Below are 20929 nucleotides of genomic sequence, written 5' to 3' on the forward strand. Positions count from 1 at the left end.
GTCTCAGAATTTATTCTGCATGGATAAGGGGAACTACTTGTATTGAAATTCCTTCTTAAGATTAGATAATTTCAAAGCTAGAAGCATCCTTTACACATGAAGGAACTGACATTCAGACACATTAGTATTGCACCCTCCAGCCTCTGTCTATTGCTTTTCCCAAAATGCTGTTTCTTTCTGCCCTGGGTCTCTTGTCCATTCCTTGGAGCAAGGATTAAAGGTCTGGCTAAATCCAAACACCACCTGTTTTTATAAATTAGGTGTTAGTAGAAAATAGTAGGTGTGTGTCCACTTTCATGCTGCACTGGGAGTAGAATTGAGTAGTTCCAGAGATTGTGTGGCCACAAAGCCTCAAGTGTTCACTAATTAGCTCTACACAAAAGGCTGCTCCTGTGCTACAGCGTTGTTTACCTGAATGGTGAGTAGGCTGCGAATCACAGGCATAGTGCAGGACGCGTATATAGGAAACCCTGTCCCTGCTCTCAAGGAATGACTTGCACTTTGGATGATGAGACATGTCTAAGACATGTCAAGGGAACAATAACAAATGATGTCAGAGAGTAGACAAGTTCTGGACTGCAGGCTACATTTGCAGAACAATCCAGAATAGTTGCAGTAGCATCATTAACATAAATAAAATATGGCTAAATAAAAGAAATCATGTCTTTGCACTTTTGAGTTATGTAGTTATTCATTCTTTCATTTATTAAAAAATAATCATGGATCCACTATGTGCCAGGCATTGTTCTAGGCCATAGAGAGATATGGTGTCTGTCACCAAATGCCAAATTGTGTGTCTTTGCCTACATAAGGCAGTATCCCTCTTGCTTTATGCCATCAAATAAACCAAGCTCCTACTTTGGTTTTAACTATAGAAGCTAAATCTTTTTTTTTTTTTTTTTTTAGCTACACATGACATTACAATGATCTTGGCAATTCATGCATTTGAATCAATTGGGGTATAATTTCTCATTTTTCTGATTGTACAGATTGCAGAATCACACTGGTCATAGAGTCACCTATATACATACAGCAATCATAATGTCTATTCTATTCTGCTGCCCTTCCTAGAAGCTAAATCTTAAAAAGAAAAATTTTAAGTCATTTTGGTTTTCTTTTAAATAAATTTCTTCCATTCCCTTAAAACCTGAGCTACCAGACTTCTTGTCTGATTGTCCGTCCGTTCCTTGGCCCAAACAATGACTCAGGAAGAAAAAAAAATTATTGGTAAACTGAGAATTGTCATATAATCCATTCTCAGCCCTATGTGTGCTTCATGAAAGTGGAGATTTTAAATGTCCTCACAAATTTGGTTGTTCAAAGACCATGACCCGCCCAAATAGACAGTATCTCCTTCCTTGTGTTTATCTCACAACTTTTGCTGAAGTCTCTAAATCCTTCTTGGAAAACTTGAACTTCTTCATGCTTTGTGAGAATATCATATATTAGTTGGTTGGTTAATTGATCCTACAGCAGATAAGATATAGAACTCCCTCCTGGTTCGTGATCCCAACCCTCTTATACTTCATGTCAATCCTTACAGGAAACCTTTAAACATGTTTATGATCCACCAAGTGTACATCTTTAATAGGCACAGAAGCTTCTAAGCAGGGAGACATGAGCTCCTAATGCTCATTCACCACCTGACTCAATGAGCTTTCGTGATTTGGTTTTATTTTGACTAGATAAGGTATGTATGCACAAAAACTCCATCCTGGAAGCCTCTAATCTTAAATCAGATGAAGAAACCCGAAGGATGGGACTAGGGAAAACAGTGGGAGACTTGTCCTCAAGGGCGTCCAGGGTCAGGGGATATCACGCCCTACTCTGACTTCTTGCTTCCATCTCTACTTCCTCCCCAGCAGGATTTAGTGCTGGTGAAAATTAGCTTCAGGTCAAATACTGGATTTTTTTTTTTTTTTTTTTTTTTACCTTTTGTAAATGAATCTTAGGAGTAGACTTGAAGACAAAAGGATGTCATAAAAGAGAAGTCTAAAGCAATTGTATGAAAGAGAGGAGGATGTTCCTTAGTAGTAAGATGTGGGGGTGTGCATACCTTTGCACAATTGTGTATATGTGTAAATATCTCTGTTTGGGGGAAATAAAGGATAATATTATGGGATGCCTCCATCAACCAAAAGAATTCCAGGTTTTTAGTATCTGCTGAAAGAGCTGTTTCCCTACTATCCCAGGGAACTTAACCCTCTGGAGACCCCTCAATCCAGAGTCCTCTTGAGCTGGCGTTTAGTTGAACTGGCCTTGGGTGTGCCTATGGAAGCAGTGGCCTGTGGGAAAGTCTGGGCTCTGCAGTTTAGTGCGCCTCTGCCTCACTACAGAGCTACCATGCTGTGGATCTCAGAGGGGTCCTTGCCCCACTTCCCATCCCCCAACTGGCAGGGGCATTGACAGGCAAGGTCTGTATGTGGCACATTTATTTCAAGCAACTCTAACCTGCAAAGCATGCCCCTTGGGGGTCACCTTAGCCCCCTAATTCCCTTGGAGCGTCAAGTGCTCCTCCCTCCCCTCCTCTGAGGCTTTGCTTATTGTCCCTATTGGAGATGCATAAAATGTGACTGGGATCTGATGAGGACTGGGGAGGGGAGGATCCTTCATTCCAGCTGGAATATGCCTTGGCGCTCGGACTTCTCACACCCTAGCTGAGTCACAGCACTGTATTATCAGCGTGAATGACTGAAAAAATCAAAGAGCCCTAAAGAGAAGGAAATTTCAGGACAATGTTTTTAAAAGATAAAACAGCAACAGAACTGTGGCTGGGTGGAAAATAACAGAAGGGGCCTGAGGAGACTGGAAATTCCAGTTTGTTTAAGGGTACATGTGTCTGTAACAGTGTCCCCACCTCTCTGCAGTCCCTGGATGTGAAATCCCAGGCTGCACCCACCCCTGAACAAAGCAGAGGCTGGTGTATTGTTAGATTCCAGCTGTGGCTGAATCTCAACTGGAACCTGAGTTTGAGGCCTGTGTCCCCAGCCTGCCCCACACCACGTGTCAGCTGAGGTGGGATGGTCCAGCCTGTATGCAGCTGCAGACCTGCTGCTCTGTGAAAACGGGGAACCATGGATTTGTATTCTTTGCTTCTACTTCTCCCGCCCCCAGCATGCCACTGTGCACATATGGTTTCTGTTTTCCTAAGCTACAGCAAAACACAAGCAATTGCCCATTGTAAACACACCTCTACGTATCAACACAGAGTTGGCTGCACTGGATTTATCAACTTTCTGCTTCTAGGTAATAGCCAATCTAGAATGGAAAAGGGAAAAAAAGGACTAGGTAGCAGATGGTCCCCTGAATGTTATAAAACTGTTTCTACAAGCAATTTCCCAATCTTAGCACTCTTGATATTTGGGCCAAATAATTTTGATGTGGGGGCTTATCCTGTGCGTTAGAAGATATTTTAGCAGCATCTCTGGCCTCTTCCCACTGGATGCCAGAAGTTCTCTCCATCTCTGTCAGCTTAAGCAAAAATGTCTCCAAACATTTGCCGAATACCCCCTTGAGAGCATAATTGCCCCTCTGGTTTAGAATCACTGGTTTAAAGCATAGTAGCAAGTTTTTAAATTTTGTATGCTACTTTACCTGTTTTGTTGCTGAACTGGAAATAAATTTATCAATTCTTAGGTAATAAATTTTAAAAACATAGAGATCCTCAGCCTCACCCTATTTGTGATTATATTCATGGTACTCTGGTTTATAAGCCTTTTTCTAAAATTTTATTTGGGCCATTAAAACAACATAAAATGATTTTCTTAGAAGCTTTGCTGAAAGTTCAATTAGCCATTGTCCTTATACATTCCCTCTGTCCATAACTTGACCTACTCAAAATTTTTAAACATCAGCTTTGTCTAGCATATATTTTTTTTAAACTATGTTGGTTATGTGAAAATTGCCCATCTTTTTTACGGTCTCTGCTCAATGAGTTTATACAATGAGTCTCTGGTAGGAGACAGACGTGGGAGTGAAAATATTTCTCCTTTAACCACAGGAAGGGATTTTTTTACAATGCCTTTTAGCAGCGGATGCCTAGGGTACCTCACCCAGCAGGAAACAGAGAGAACTCTCTTTTTGCAATTGGAAAGTAGAACTTTATTCTAGCTAAACCCTTTCATAAGCTTCCTCTCCTGGAAGAGACAATCCAAGTAATGGACGTTTCTCTAAATAACCATGTCTTGATATAGAAGGCAGCCCTTTAGTTTAAGAGAAATGCATTTAAAATTAGTGAATACTATGTGATTTTTTAAAAAGTCTTACACATGCATATTCAGTTGTTTTATAGTGAGGTGAGTTTTATTAAATTGTATTAAATATTTTCATTGATGATCAAAGAAAATTGTATCTGTACAGACATAGAAGAGTCCAGGTAGACCCTGATAACAGCTTCCAAAGGATCCAGGGAGCGAAAGAGGGCATACCTTTTATTTAGTAGAAATCTTAAAACCAAAATAACTTGCATGGCTTTAACTTCAGTAGTTTAAAAAAAAAAGAGTTGGGGGGGTGGTTGTGTGATTAGGCAGATATTTTTAACATCTGGACATAATTTTTAACTAAAAAAAACAGATAGTGTTGTAAAAGCCATTTATACTCTGAGCTTGAAACAACTTCTTTATGCCACAAAATTCCTGTTGCTACCTCCATTAGTGACAGCATAATTCAATATGTCTTGAATGTCAACATATTTTTTATTACTCAACCAATGTTGGCTTTGCTGGATTAAATGTCATTTAAAGTGATCAATTGGAAGCTTGCTCCGTTTTAGTTTTTTGGGTTTTCTTTCCCCCATGTCTATGAAAGAAAAAAGTGTGTAATATACAAATGTCCATGAAACTTATAGGTAAAGTTCGTTTTCTGGTAAGCTTTGTCCTTTATTTGTCACCCAAAGAGCAGATAACATGATAACAAGACCCACGTTCGATGCCTCTGAAAATCCAACATGATACCCCAGTGCTGGGTCGCCCTGGCTTGGAGAAATCGTCTGCTTGACATTTTACTATTTTATGAGAACTAGTAAGCACTATAATGTAAAAGAGAGAATAGAAACAAAGCAGTGGAAACCCTGTGCAGATGGTAATGGATGTTAGAACCATCAGCAATGGGTTTCAGCTCACAGTAGGCCTCTAGGGTGCAAAGCCTTCTGCCCAGAGCCCAGAGCATCTCACTCACCTTTCTTATGGGTAAAATTTCTTTACACATACACACACACACACAACTGGGTAATTTCTTTATGTAAAATTGTGTTAAAATGAATGCACTGGAGAATTCATTCTCATTCCAGAGGCATCCAGGTATCCTCAACTCTTTGTAGTAAAGGTGATCCTAACTGTATGAGGAGACCTGGGAGGGGTTAGATGCAAACCACCTTTGTCCTTCCTGACTTACTGACATTTTTATGATAATATTTGATTTTGTCAGATGTTTTCCAGTTGGAAGAAACTATGGAAAATGAAAATGTGCCTGCCATTTGATGGCGGGACAAAGAGTGGATAATTGAACCACAGCTCAGTTCTTGTCTTAGTCCATTGAGGGTACTGTAACAAAACACCAGAAACTGGGTGGCTCATAGATAACAAAAATACATTGCTCACACTTCTGGAGACTGGTAAGTCCAAGATCAAGGTGCAGGTAGATTAGAGGTCTGGTGAGGACCCACCTTTTAGTTCACAGAGAGCACCTTCTTGCTGTGTCCTCTCATGATGAGAGGGCATGGGACCTCTCTCAGACCCCTTCTATAAGGGCACTAATCCGTCTCATGAGGATGGAGCCCCATGGCTTAACCCCCTCCCAAAGACCCACCTCTTGATACTATTACCTTGGGGGATAGGATTCAGCATGTGAATGGCAGGGTGCATTTGACATTCAGACCATAGTAGTTCCCTGTTCCCTTTGTAATGAAAGTGAGGCAGGACAGGGAGGTAGCTGAGGGGTAAAGACACAGTCTACTTCTCTGCTTTGCTTAGAAACTGGAGTCATCCTCTCCAAGTGTTTTTAAAACGAGCTAGATTATTCTGTCTGCAATAGTGTGGTACCAACTTCTCAGGGTACTTACACTGACACTAGGGTTGGTGGCCCGCTTGCTTCCCCCACCTCAGCCCACACTGGGGCAATAACAAATGAACCCTCAAGAAGGGGTGTGAACAGAAGAAGGGGCCCAGCAGCTTCTGATGTTAGAATGGGGTTCAAATTCCAGGATTGTGGAATCATTGTTTCAAGAAGGATGCCACTTGTCTTTTTCCAAAACACAACAAATCACACATTACATTAATTTTTAGGCAGAGACAATACAAAAGAAATGATACACTAAGGGATACTAAAAAGATTTAGGGTCAATTTAAGCTTCATGGTAGTTCCTTAAAGGATCAAGCTTCCTGGAAAACCCCATATTTTTTTGCCAGTTCCTTCTGCCCTTCAGAGAGAAAGCTGGATTTCACAAAGGATGCACTACGTGGTTAAACTTTGCCCTAGAAAGTCCTTAGGTTTTTACAGATATGTACCCATTGTACAGTGTCTCTGAGAATAGAAGTCGAATCCGAAACTGTGGCATGGCACAGGCTTTACAGACAATCAGAGCCTAGCATCATGATGTACCCTGAGTGAGTAAATTACCAAGCCCTCTTGGCCCCAGCTTCCTGGCCTATTAAATAGGAATAGCAACAGCACCTGCCTCATGGTAGTGTAAGGGCCAAGTGGAACCACGCTCGCAGAAGATACAGTACAGTGCCTGCAAACAGCACCCAATAAATATTGCTGTTATTTTTATTACTTTCCTTTCACCCACATTATCACTAATACAATAATCCTGTAAAGTAAGTGTTGCGATTCTCATTTCATAAATGAGGAAATAGAATCTCAGGGAGATTAGTGGTTGCCTGACTAAATTCCCCTTGTAAATATACTCTCTCCAAAGAAGAGTGACTTCCTGTCTCTGGCATGTGAATGTGCCGACTATAAGATATTCCAAGTCTCAACTGGACATGCCCTTCCCAGGTGCGCCAGGCCAGGCCCTTCCCAGTGTACCAGATAGCACATTATAGTGCAGGAGCCAGGAATTCAAATCCCAGTGACCTCAGGCAAGCTCTTGTGACCTCTTTGAAGATTAGAAATAATACCTATACATGCCAAACACATATTTGTCATTCAGTGATCTTCCATTACCAGCTATTCTGGCTAGGGCCAAAATCATACAATGACCACCTGGAAATGGCACCTCTAATTCTCATCTGGAGGCCAGTCCTGTGTCATCTAAACCTAGAAGGTACATATCTATGTCCACCTACCTATCAAGGCTCTGTACAGCACAAACCCAAAAAGAAACAGAATAGGGGAGGGGTGTACATCCCATGTCTTCTCTTTTAATTTGCCAATCCACAGCCAAAAGCTTTGGCTTAGCACAGAACCAGGGCTGTTCTAAGTCACTTAATAAATATTTGTTGCCTGACTATATAATAAAACATTGGTTCTGCCAGTAGAGAAAGGATTTTCTGCACCAGGTTCCTCTCTACCATGATTCTAGTAGAGTAAAGCAATTTTAAAGGTCTCCAAAGCATGATATCATGAGAGTTATCTATTTCTTTTTAAAAACCCTGCTAGCCACGGTTACCACTGTCAGCATCACCAAGCTACATAGGTTTTCACTACATAGGTTTGCATTGCTTTGGGGCCGTGTTTTGGCCCAGCCCAGTCTTCTCATGTTTATCCATTCAGTGTCTCCACCAACATCAAAAGAATCTTTTAACCCCACCATTTTTTAACACACCACTTTCTCTGGAACTTTAAAACATTCTTTCCACCTTTCACCCTGCTAGCCCGTTTGCAGGCGTCCACCAAAGCCAACTCATTCCCAGGTAGAGCTTGTTCTATCTTTCAATGAACTGTGTTCAAGTTCAAGTTCTGGCCATGACCAAGGATAAGTCTTTCCCTCATTCTGGGTCATGATGTCCTCATCTGTGAAAGGGGGTGGTGGGCCCAGAGGATCTCGAAGCCTCCACAGGTCAAAGATCATACTTCTCCAGCATAGTCTCCCTCGCTCTCTCTGGACCTTAGATTCTTCACTGTAGTTCACACCTGGCAAAAGTGATTACTGAATTCTTTTCTGATTCTCGTTGTTCATGCCTCAACAGGAAACATTTTCAATGCTATTTTCCCTTCATTTTCCTCTGTAGACTGTAGACTGCTTTGGGATTACGTCTATCAGTTGCTTTCTGACAGCCGGTACGAAAACTTCATCCGATGGGAGGACAAAGAATCCAAAATATTCCGGATAGTGGATCCCAATGGACTGGCTCGACTGTGGGGAAACCATAAGGTAAAAGGGCAGCAGATCCTTGCTCTATGAACTAGTGCCCCCCCCCCAAAAAAAAAGTGCATCTCTGGATTGGAGGGTCATTGTCTGTTCTACTTCCTAAGTCTGCCCATTATCATTTAGTTTATTCCTCATTGGAAGACCGTCACAAAGGAAGGAAATAATTAAAGATGCCTCTTTCCATGTTACTTATGCCAAATGCCCACTAACTCAGTAAATCTCAGTTTGATAGACTGCATTGTAAGTATCCCTCAGTGCCACTGCCCTCCACCTGGCCCTGCCACCCCTGCTGTCATAGGAACTGAGTGACAGGGAAGTGTTATGAGCTCTATGACTCATGGGGGACCTTTGGGAAGTGTCACTTCTGTCCTGCTCAGTTGGAAACTCCCATGTTCACAGAAGTCCATTTCTACATGGAAAAATATGTCTCTGGACTGTAAAACCTTGTTTTTACAAGAAAACAGTGCAGCAAGTTTGCCCCACAGTTTTCCAAACTAGGAGGAAATGGAATTTACAAAGGAAGTCTTTTATAGAAAGGGAGACTGTTCCAATGTGCAGATATAATAAGTGGAGAATCATGATCCAGGTCAGACAATACATAGGTAGATCTGAGGTCAAGCTGGAGGTACCCTGATGGCACCGGGTGGCACAGCCTCAGCTCAGGGACTGAAAGGGCAGGGATGCACAGCTGAGCCCTGCCAGGCCTGCAGCCTCCTAAGAAGGCAGTCCATGCTCTGACTGGGTTGAGAAGGACCTGATGCAGGCCATGACCAAATATGGCCAGGCCTCACTGACAGACACTTCAGTGTGTGAGTCACTGAGAAATACTTTCTGCAACTCCCAGATTGTACCGTGGCTCAAGGGCTCACAACCACTGTATTCTTGCTGCCACAATAGGAATTTAAACAACAACAACAAAAATCTCTTCCTTAAAATGACAGACCAGAAACACATTTAAGAAAGGTCGTGGCAACAAAAAAAGAAATTCTGTATGGGTCAGGAGGTGAAGGAGGACCCAGATTGTGGGAATCTTCAGGAAATCGCTGGGGCATAGCAGAGAGCAGTCTTGGAGGAAGGACCTGAGGGAGGTGGCTGGGGTTTTATTGGCCAGAGCTTCAGGCCTTGTGACAAAGGGTGGTTCACCCTAAAGGAAAACCTTGGCCTCAGTGTATGTGAAAGCCAAAGGGAAGGAAGAGGAACGAAGGGGTCTGGAAGGTGGCACGTTAGCAGGTAGTGTTCCCAAGCTGGCAGGGCCACGTGGACCAGCTGAGGAGCTTTTATTTTAATAGCTCCCCCAGTTCCTTTCCTGAGGTTCATTTCATTGTGTCTTTGTGCTTTTTTTCTCTCTTCCTCCTTTGAACAAACAGAACAGAACAAACATGACCTATGAGAAAATGTCCAGAGCCCTGCGCCACTACTACAAACTAAACATTATCAGGAAGGAGCCAGGACAAAGGCTTTTGTTCAGGTAGCACTTCCGTTTTCTTCCTTTCCTTCTTTTAGGAGGATATTGTCTTCTTTAAATAAGGGGGAGGAGGGAGATTGTTAAGATCTCTACCTGCCTATCTGATCCCCAAAGCCATTATTGCAAATATTACAAATTGGATACCAGGTGATGGTTTGTTGAGATTGAAGGGGGGAAAAAACTTTTTATATTGATGTCTGGCCTCTAGTAAAGCCAAAACTAAATATAAACACAGTCTGACTCACCTTTAAAATAATGCAGTGGCCAAATAGTATTGTCTGGCTTTAAAGTCCAGTATAGGTAAAGGGAACAATCAGAGTAGCCATTGTCAATGTCAAAGTAAGGAATTAAACCTGAACTTCCAGGTTCTCAGCCTCATAAACCAGGGTTTGTCAAACTGCAGGTCATGACCCAGAGTGAGTCATGAAATAGGCTTAATGGGTCAGTCTCTGTTTCTTTCTTTTTTTTGTTTTTTTTTAATGCAATAGAAAACAGGATAAGATAGAGATGAAAATAACAGACTGCATCACATGAAGAGTGACTGTTGATTCACAAAGATTTGGTTTCAGCCGTGTATGTGTGTGTGTGGGGGGTGTGGGGGTGGGTGTGTGTGTGTGTGATGAATCATGATGTAAAATATATTTCTTCTAATGCTTCACAGTCAAAAAAGTGTGAAAGCCCCTGCACTAGATATTCTTCTTTTCAGAATTCCCACAGCTAATGAGTTCCAGCCATTTATCCTACCATATATATTATGATTTCAAGAATTAGAAAAGAAAAAGAAGGTATATAAAGGACCACTCAGGAAAGATAGAAGTAGTCCCCCGACATGGTTAGTAATTGATGCAGTGGCATCAAAGATGTGGGAGAATATGCGAGCAACAAATATGACCTTAGGTTAAGAGTTTGGGCAAGTGGACAAAGAAAAGAGCCACAGTTGGGACTAGAGATATGGATTTGGAGTTGTCTGTATACAGGTAGAAAATAACACTATGGATGAACACATGAGCTCTCTGGGATGGTGGTAATTATTGGAAAGAGCAATTAGGCTTTAGCTTTGAGAAGGAGTGGAAATTAAGGAATAGTAAAAATAATTGCAGTCTTCCACAAAAACAGAAAAGGCTATTCAAGAAATGAATAATGGAAGAATGGAATAAATACAAAAGAACCCTCCTAACTCTGGCTCTGTTGATGTCTTCTCTCCATCTTTCATCCTAAACTTAATCCTTGGGTCCCTGTTCTTCCTACTCTACACTTTTTTTCCTGAATGAATTGATCCCATTATACGACTTCATTTGTCACCTCCATTTTGTCACCAAATTTAGATCAAGCTCTAAAAATTTCCTTGAAATTCCAAATGTGCATGTTCAAGAGCTTCTTTTAACACTTTAAGGACTCCCACTTAAATATCACATTAGATTTTCAGACATATTAAGAAAGAACTAGAAATTCCTCCCAGAATTCTTGCTATTCATCATCCGCATCACCATTCTTAATTGGTCTTGAAACTAGAACTATTTTTAATTCCTGTGTCTAAGTGAGGCATGGTACTGAATTGTCCATTCTGTGTTACCGAGGCTTAGAAGCCTGGGAACCACATTTCCCAGGATTTGATGCCACATGGTGCCAGGTTGGAGTCTACTACCAATGACAGGCTCTTGCACGAGATTGGGAAGGTAGAGGAAAGGCAAAAGCATTGTTCCTGCTTCCCTGGCAAAGAAAGCTGATGTCTGTGCTTTGAACGTTCCCACCAGGATTAATTCAGCAATCTCCTTCTATGTCTGGTCCACCATTCCCCTGCCTCCTGAATTCATAATACACACTTCTGGTGTTCCTGTGACACTGATATGATTCCTTTTGCTTCAAGTACATATCCTTTACCTTTAAAGTACACATGCCCTCAAGGCCCGCCTCAGTTCTCCTACCTTTACAAAGCCTTCTTCAGCTCTCCCAAATGCTCTTCCTCCATCATTTCTTGAGTTCCCTTGGCCCTTAAACACACCTTGATTCCTATTTTTAATAGGTGTATGTATGAAATCCTTCTCCCCACAACTGGATCATAAGTTCCCAGAAGGTAGAGGATTGTACTTTATTTTTTTTTAAATATTTATTTATTTATTTATTTTCAGCGGACACAATATCTTTGTTTGTATGTGGTGCTGAGGATCGAACCCGGGCCGCACGCATGCCAGGCGAGCGTGCTACCGCTTGAGCCACATCCCCAGCCCCAGGATTGTACTTTATATAACTCTGTTTTATACCTTAGGGAGGGTTTCAATAAATATTTCATGACAAACTTGGTATAAAAGACCAGAAGATTACTATGACAAAGTAGTCCAAAGGAGAAGGCGGTAGTTTCGAGAACCAAGTACAGTCTATCTGTGGAGTTGGCCTAGAGGGATCGTTAGTGACTTCGGGATGTTGAGGGAGAAGTTTTAGCTAAGGGATAAAAGCAGAAGACTGATGCTACACATCACACTGCTTCAGAAGTTTAGCAATAGTGGGTAGAGAAGAAAATCAGTAGTAATTGGAAGGTTCATAGGCTTCCAGTAAAAGATTTTCAGCAAGAAAAAAGAATAGTGCTATTAGTGAGGGAGCCATTAGTTATTTTTGAGGAAATGAGTGTTGAAAGCCAAACTTGCTATAAAATGATGGCTTCTTTATAAGATTTTTAGATATTAAAGGGATTTGGGGTGTGGCTCAGTAGAGCACTTTCTTAGCATGTTCAAGGCCTTGGGTTTAATCCCAAAAGAACCAAAAAAAATTTTTAAAAAAATTAAAAATGAATCAAAGAAAAAGAAGTTTAGGTTTTGAGTGAAGGTAGATTTCAGTATGGACTGACACATTAAGCAGCTCTTTGATGATAAAGCAAAACACAAAGAATGAGTATCGAAAGGAGTGAATAGGGTTCCAGATAAGGACAAAGCTAAAGATTTATGGGAAGACCTGAACGATGGTCTATATAAGAAAAAGACTGGCAGACTGGAATGGAGGGTTCATGGAAGTGAGCAGTGGACGATAAGAATTTCCTGGGTAGGAATGATAGAAGACCCAGATAGGCAGGCCAGAGAGTACATCTTTGACTTGATACATCTTAGGCTTTTTGAACAAAGATGATGAGAGAAAATGTGTGTTTTAAGGTAGTTTGTCTGCTGCAGGCAGTGTATGGAAAGGGAACAGCATGCAGACATGCTGGGGCTATAGAAGGAGCACTCCCACTGAAAGGACATTTATAACCAGGCCACCTTCCTGAACCATGTCAATCATAGTTGACACAGGTCACTGATGGTATTTCCAAGTGAGCCATTTTTTAATTTAATATTCAGTTGTATCCTTCATGTTAAATTCAAGTTTTGGATACCATTCCCTGGCCCCATGGTCTGTAATAAAATGGATATATGACTCTTGTGGGTCTTTGTAAAACCTAATTCTCTAAAAAATCAGAAACACAGATACATGAGCTGTACCTAAGTTTCCCCGTGGTCCTGCAGTAACATGCCCCATAGATCTGAAGGGTGCTGTCTACCCCACCATAGTCACACTAGACGTTATAGTCATTTTGCCACTTTTTAGGCAATCAGAGGAAGGGGTACCTTTTGCTAATTTGCACCATGTTGGCATTAGCGTTTGGGATCAGCACCTCTCCAGCTACTGTAAGATGACAGGGCCTCGCTTTATAGGTTGGAATTCAGAAGTGTAAAGATAGCTTTGAAGAAATGTGCTCTCTTGACTCCTCCATTTTCTCTCCCAAAGGTTTATGAAAACCCCAGATGAAATCATGAGTGGCCGAACAGATCGACTGGAGCACCTTGAGTCCCAGGAGCTGGATGAACAAATATACCAGGAGGACGAGTGCTGAAGGCAGCCACACGCCACCTGGGCGGGCTGAGGGCGAGGGAGCCCCTGCCCACCAGGATCACTGGAGGCTTGATAAAGCTGGTGGGCTGAGGCCGGCTGGAAAGGAAGAGACCCAGCGATGGCAGGAACACTTCTCTTGCAGACCAAGAGGGACCCCAGAGCACCTTAGACAAACCACCCGGCAAAGGCGGGGCTGGAATTCTGGCGGAGGGCACGAGCCTGGGACTCGCGAGTCACATTTCCTTCTTTGGAATCTGTCCACCTGTAATTCCTCACCCTCACCCTTCCACCTGTTGTTAGTCTTATGGTGTTTTTGTTTTTTGTTTTTTTTTTTAAGAACCTGCAGTTTGACTTTTCATCGTTCATATAAGGGAAGACATCGGAGGTTGTTTTCCTATGGAAATATATATCTATTATATATATATTTTTTGCAAATCTCACAAAGTACAGCCAGCCCAGCTGGTCAGGAAAGAATACTTGCAGAAGGGATCAGGTTCCTCTTTTTCCTGCCACGTGGATCAGGTTTGTTTCTGTTGCAGTTGGGTCTTGGCTGAAAAAAGAAAAAAAAAAAAAAGATGCTTTTAAAAAATGATCACACGAGAAGGAGAGCTCTCTTTTTCATTCTTGCTCACCTTCCTTTTCTGGCTCCCCTGTGTCCCGCCCCCCCCAACCCCTCCGCCTGCTGTTGCACTTCACATGCCTTTCAGCCGAGTTCAGTCTCCTGCAGAATCTTGGGGATTCTTGGCACCTAAATAGAATCAGTGACCTGGGTGCTTTGTGTCCAGCAGCCAAAATTAGACCCCTATGCCAGCATCTGGCCACCCATCTGAGGGAGGCCAGAACCCTCACAGATGCTGCTGTACTCCAGAAAGATAAGTGCTATTCCAGCAGGCCGTCCCTGAGATGACGGTGAGAACCAACCAGCTACAGCGTCAGATAAGGCAAGTTGTTTGGAAGGCCCCCCCCCCCCCCCCCCCCGGCTGCTTGGGATTAGCTTTGCAAGTGCTGCAAATACAAAAAGACCACACAGGCCTGGCAGTCCAGAGACTGGGCAAAAATATTTCTACAGTGGAGATTTGTTTTTGTGAAACAGGTTATTGAAAAAGACAAGCTCCTCTCTGCTCCATTCCAGAGGCCATCTTGTGGTCAGTTTCCCACAGCACCTGATCTCCCCACCGCCCACCCCCACTTCCTAGCCTTTTTAAAGTTTCCTGGTCCCCACTGAACACAGAACATTTGTGAGGGGAGTACTCCAGAATGGAGTCCCAGATGCAGCCAGGGTCTGCCCGGCCTGGGCAGAAAGCAAGTTCCTCAGATCCATTACTTTCTCCTTCCTTCACCGTTGTATTTCAGAACGGATCCATTCCTGGCTCTTTTTCACCTCTCAAAATAAGGTTGGTAGTGTCTTACAAAAGGAGGGTCGTGCCATCTTAGTACTTCTGTTGATAACAGATTTTTCAGAAAACTGTTTTTAGATTTTTTTCTTCCTTTTCTAGCCATCCACATTAACTCTTCCATTATAGATTCGAATATCCAATTTGGGGAATACCGTCTTTTTTAATTCAGAAAATTAGACCTGCCTTGAAAAGCACCCCCTCCCCATTCCTCCCTGTTTCCTTGGCTCCTCCATTGGGTTAGCGTCTCTCAGCTCTCTGAGGTACTTATATGCTCCACCAGCAGCAGTTCCCTGTGAAGCTGGCAGGCCCCAGGCTTGTCCTCCTGCCATTTCTGAGTTGAGTTGGGGGCACACAAGCAAGAGGAATTCCCCCTGGGCCTTACTGAAAAGGATACCAGCCTGGGGTGGGGGGCAATAGATGAACTATGGTTCACAGACACTGGAATTGAGGAGCCGATCTGGGCTCATTAGTCTCGCTCTGTCCCTGCCTCTTACCAGACCACAGGTGGCGGCCAGCCTCCTCTTACTGTCACTTCCTTCCCCCATTCTGCTTTCTGTGTGAGCCTAGAGGGCCTCATTGTGAAGGGTTCAGTCTCAATCTGCTTGAAGGGGGGTGTGATTCTGCTGGATTCCAGCAGCTGTGAATGTCTTTCAAGAGTGTTCAGGTGATATATTTTCAGCCTCTAAGATGACTGGTACTATATCTCAAATGGAGAGATTAAGCCGAATACCTGGTGTGATCTGAAAGTCACCAAGTTTAAGAACTGGAGAGAAAGGATGGACTTTTTACCGAGGTTCTTATATGAATATGAAAACAGACCAGGGCATGATGTTCCTCTTCCCTGAGATGAGAACATCTCATTCTGGCCACTTTACCCAAGTTTCTGAACTCAGTCTCTTACCATTCCAAGTCTTACAGATGAAAAACGGAGGGAAATGCCTTTTTGCCCCCTAGGATTTCTGTATTCAAGGCAATATCTTATAAATATGTAAGACTTAGGATGACTTCTCCAGCCACTTGAAGTAGAGATGCTAATTCCAATATAATCTTAATTTCCCATTCCAACATTGCCAATAATGATGTTTTCTCTTGATTCCCTTCACTTCAAAAGTCCTTGTTCTTTGAGAGAAGAGCTGGACAGTCCGATACCAGAGTTACAGTATTGATGTACTGCAGATCCTGAAGATTTCACATTCAATTTATCAAACCTCAGGGAATCGCCTAACAGACATTGTGAGGGATTCAAAGATGAACCAGGCACAATCCCTCCCCTGAGAGTTTAGATTCTACCTACAGGATCGTCCAGCGTGAAATTTCTCAGTTCAACACTAAGGACTAGCAGTGATGAGAATTTCACCCCAGACTAAATTAAAAGTTCATGTATCATCTGAATAGTTGGCCTTTCTCTGTGGCCGTCATGGGAACTCGTAGCCCACAAAATCTGAAGTCAGGAAAGGAAAATGCAGAGGGGCACTGCTGTGTGAAAGGTGGACACTCTCGCTCGTGTCTTGGAATTCCCTTTCCCCAAATCATGAGTTCACTGAGCTGTCTCCTTCTGTCAGAAGAGAGCAGTGGTAGCTGGCTACATGGGTCCTGTCGAAGGTAATAACATGTCTCTCAGATATGCTTGATCCAAGGCCACTTGGTCTTGCCCTTAGGCAGCATTGCCAATGTTCCAAATCCCATTTGGAGGTCCCCCACAAGAAAAGAGGAACTGAGGGATTTTCTCCTTTCAACCATCTCTTTAAAATCCTCTGATCAAGGGCTGATACCTTATCCAACTAAAAATGTCCCTTTAGCTGAAATTTAAGTGGCTACAACAGAATTGGTCAAAATGACTAAATAACCCCCATGTCCATCCTTCCCTGCCTAGGCTCCAGCCCTGGATATGTTTTTGAACCATTAACTGCCATTTGCAGAAAGGAAGCCTGAGTATCAGAGAGGTAATGTCACCATTGGAGCAGATAATATGGCAGGGACAGAATTAGGATTGGGATCCAGCTTGACCACTCCCCCATTTGACCCATTATCACCCAGGAAACTGAAGATAAGAGATTTGGAAAAACAGACAAAGAACAAAGGGTAGTTTTCTTTCCCTAAGCATTCGGTGCTAGTCAGAAGCTTTCATTCACTCAGTCTGCTCCTTTTCTGAGCATAAACCTAGAGTAAAGGAAGTGATACAAGGAAGCCAGAGGGATGGGGGAGGGAGGGACACCCAATAATCCCTGTGTTGTCAGAACCACAAAAGACTAACCTGATACTCTTTTGGCCCCATCTGCATCAACACTAAACAACTGCAAACTCCCTGCGTCTTTCACACATGTCAAGTGAACATTCTCTGTGACTACACCCACCTGCAAACCAGAACGAATCTAGAATGAATTTTTTTTTTTGGTCTAGTTTCTAATCTCTTGTTTATGAGGTGTGGGGTTTATAAGGGACTGAATCAAATGAATGTAACAAAAAAAGAAAAAAAAATGCCTTTTCTCAGGGCCAGTGAGTTGCAAATAATTTTTAAAGAAAAGCCTATAATTACATCATCTCAATAAATTTTTTATAAAAAAAAATAGTCCTGGGTCTCTGTTTTTGATAATATGAAATGGAGTCAGGCAAGGTGCTCTGATGAGGTAAATCCTGTCTCCGCTCAATTACAGTGTAAAGGGCAGTCACGGGTTTGCACTGGCAGGAAGCCTCTGTTACCTAGCAGTCTGCAGACTATCTCTAGACAAGTGGCACCAAAAAGGTCAGAGAAGATCATTCAAAGCTCAGCAGCTGCCACAGGTGGAAAAATTTCACCCAAAGAAACCCGGATCAGAGATGCCTGGGCCCTGTGCTGTGTGGAAGATGTTCATTAAGGTGGTACCAGGACTTACAAGAACTTGGTCCTCACATGGTAGCATTCTCCCCTTAGGGTCTGAGCCTACAAGGTACCAAGGGTGTAAATGTAATTACAATGACCTGAAAGTCACTAGTTCAGAGCCAGCCCTATGCTGAAGGTCTCAGCCACAGAGGCCACTGATCAGCCAACCAGTGGGCACTTAGGATTTCAAGATCAAACACGGTGTGATCAACTATCCAGAACTATCCATCTGCCATCAGAGGTAGGCAGAAACGAGCAGAGTAGGAAAGGAAGAAAAACTACATTGCTTTTTAGCACCTTAGATGTAACTTTGGAACAGAAGGGTTTGAAATCAATGGTCTCAGAAAATGTTGTTAGATTATTCCTATAAATGGCCCCAGGTACTCTGTATCCCTTGACAACAGATTGCTGAAATTTGGCCTTCTATTCTGCATCATCAGAACACAGTGCCAAAGAAGAGTCTAGATCCTGTGGTGCCAAAAATGCATTTGAAGGTACTATTTCTAATAATTCATCATTAGAATCAATCACCTGGGGATTACTAGAAATGCAAATTGTCAGTTCCCACCCCATAAACTAAATCAAAAACTTTAAAAGTTTATGTATAATTAATTCAAATACATAAATAAATAAGAAAATTTTAAAAACTTTAAAAGTGGGGCAAATCTGATTTTAACAATAACAGATTGTTACCAGTCTGTTTTAACAAGATCTCCAGGTGATTCAGACACACACTGGAGTTTAAGAGCCACTGCTATCAATCTGCTCATATTAGTATGAAAAAAAAAAAAAAAGCATGTGGCATTTTAAACAAGTACTCAGAATAATGGATGACAACCAATTTGCATTAATCCCACCCACAGACAATAATGCTACATTTTCCTAAAAGTAGATACTCTGTAGAATGAAGGTAAGCAGACAGGGAATCACACTTCATCTTGTTTCCTCCAAACCTTTTAAGCAGTTTGCTATAAAGATGAGCTGTTTTAAAGTGTAACTCAAACAGCTGACCTGCCCTTGCAAATTACAGCGCAGCAATTTATCCACTTATGCCCACTTATCTGCCTAACCAGCCTGATCTAAAAAAAAAACTAAAAGGACCATTCTCATCTGCTGAATGACCTTGACTATCTGTCCCAGGAATTATTAAGCAGAGCTTGGATGAACATTTAGCCAGCGTATTTGCAAAGGACTCCAAAACCACTAGAGGAGATCAGCATTTTGCAAGCCTAAAAGTGCTTGCAAATCACCTGGGGATCTAGGTGCAAAGTAGATTTTGCTTCTCCTCTTGAGAAAGTATGGCCAGAAGATCTGTTCTTCTACCCTACTCTCTGGGTGGGGCTCGAGAGTCTACATTCCCAATAAGTTCAGGTGGTGTGAATGCAAGTGGCAAGAGCAAATAACCTCCCGTCAAGCCCTGAGATTCTGACACCAAGGCAAAACGTAAGCCTTTCTCTTTGCTGTAGTTTCTTAAAAATGCCTTCTTAGAATAGTCCTTAGGGTCAATCTTGCTGTCCGACAAGTTTGCTTATTCTTATTTAGGATAGAAACGAGTAAATGCCACAGTTAAAATCTTTGCCAAATAAGGAGCAGCCGTTCACGTTCACAACTGAACCTTAATACTGGAGGCTCATCACCAGATGCCTCACGGTCACCAACTTTAAATAAGAATGAGAATCCAGATGTGCCACCCGTGATGTTTCAAAAGGCATGGGGAGGGGATGAGCAGGTCTCCCACACAAACTGTAGAAGATGATAACGTTAAAAGAAGATGATCTTGTGTCAATGCCCACACTGTCAAAAGTTACAGATTCTCTCTCTCTTCCTCTCTCTGTCTCTCACTGTGTGTGTGTGTGTGTCTCATTAAAATGAAGGCGCTCAGCCCACTAGATTGAAGACAGCAATCACTCCTAGTAAAAACCACTAGGTAATTCTGCATAATGTCTTCTGAGGCCACAGAACACTATTTTAACCTGTCTGATCTCTGAGGACTCAACCAGAACTTTATCAGACCATCCACCCAAGCTGACCTTTGCTTTTCCTCTGAGCCCTCATTTTTGCTCCAACTACAAACATTTCTGTAAAAGCAACCAAATGCTTCCTCGCTTGTGCCTCTAACCCTGCCAGAGCTCCTCAGGCAGGGGGAGCACTCAATACACTTGTTCAACCATCAGCCCCCTCCTCCCATGGCACCTGGCACAGGTTACATCTTATTAAGTGCTTTGAATAAGGGAATGAAGTTACAGACACTGTGACCCTGAGTCAGACAAAGATTTCGTGGATATGACACCAAAGAGGTAATCCATGAAAGGAAAAAAAAAAAAGATAATAAACTGGACTTCATCAAAATAAGGGACACTTTTAAGAAAATGAGAATACAAGCATAGACAGGGAGAAAATAGTTGTCTAAGTCATGTGTTAAAGAACTTTTGTGGAGGATTTATAAAGAACTACAATTCAATAGTAAAATGGACAATCCAATTAAAAACGATCAAAAGATTTGAATAGATATTTCACAAAAGAAGGTATTGGAAAGGCTACTAGTACACAAAAAAAGATGCTCAACATCACTAGTTATAAAAACCACAATGAGATGACACCACACACAAAAATGACTATAATAAAAGACCGTCAGTACCAAGCGTTGGCTAGGATATGGAGACCCTGAAACCCTCCTCTACTGCTAGTAGCAAGATAAAATGGTAGTCATTTCAGAAAACTTTCATTTAAGAAGTTTGGCAGCTTCTTAAAAAGTCAAACATAAATTTACCACATGATCCAGAAATTCCACTCCTAAGTATCTTTCTAAGAGACATGAAAACATATGTCCACACAAAGACTCATACACAAATGTTTATAAACACAACAACTGGAAACAGTCCAGATGTCCACTGTTAAGTGCATAAATAAAATAGAGTATATCCATGAAATGGAATACTATTTAGCAACAAAAATGGAACAAACTCTTTGTACATGCATTAATATGAAGAAGCCTCAAATACACTATGCTAGGTTAAGAGAAATCAGATGCAAAAAAC

At 42.1% G+C, this 20929-nt stretch overlaps 1 protein-coding gene across 2 annotated transcripts in view; it reads left to right on the forward strand.

Moving 5' to 3' along the window:
• Etv6 (ETS variant transcription factor 6) overlaps positions 1-16423 on the forward strand; it is a 221465-nt gene extending 205042 nt beyond the window's left edge. For both annotated transcript variants that reach the window (XM_046435609.2, XM_046435610.2), the window contains exons 6-8: positions 8172-8314; positions 9679-9779; positions 13530-16423. In XM_046435609.2, coding sequence (XP_046291565.1) covers positions 8172-8314; positions 9679-9779; positions 13530-13635 — 350 coding nt within the window. In that variant the 3' untranslated portion in view covers positions 13636-16423. The remainder of the gene's footprint in view (positions 1-8171; positions 8315-9678; positions 9780-13529) is intronic.
• Positions 16424-20929: the final 4506 nt, after the last annotated feature.

The sequence above is a fragment of the Marmota monax genome, unplaced genomic scaffold (genome assembly GCF_021218885.2).
Source record: "Marmota monax isolate L192 unplaced genomic scaffold, Marmota_monax_Labrador192_F-V1.1 WCK01_AAM20220418_F8-fsc00012, whole genome shotgun sequence".
Lineage (NCBI taxonomy): Eukaryota > Metazoa > Chordata > Mammalia > Rodentia > Sciuridae > Marmota > Marmota monax.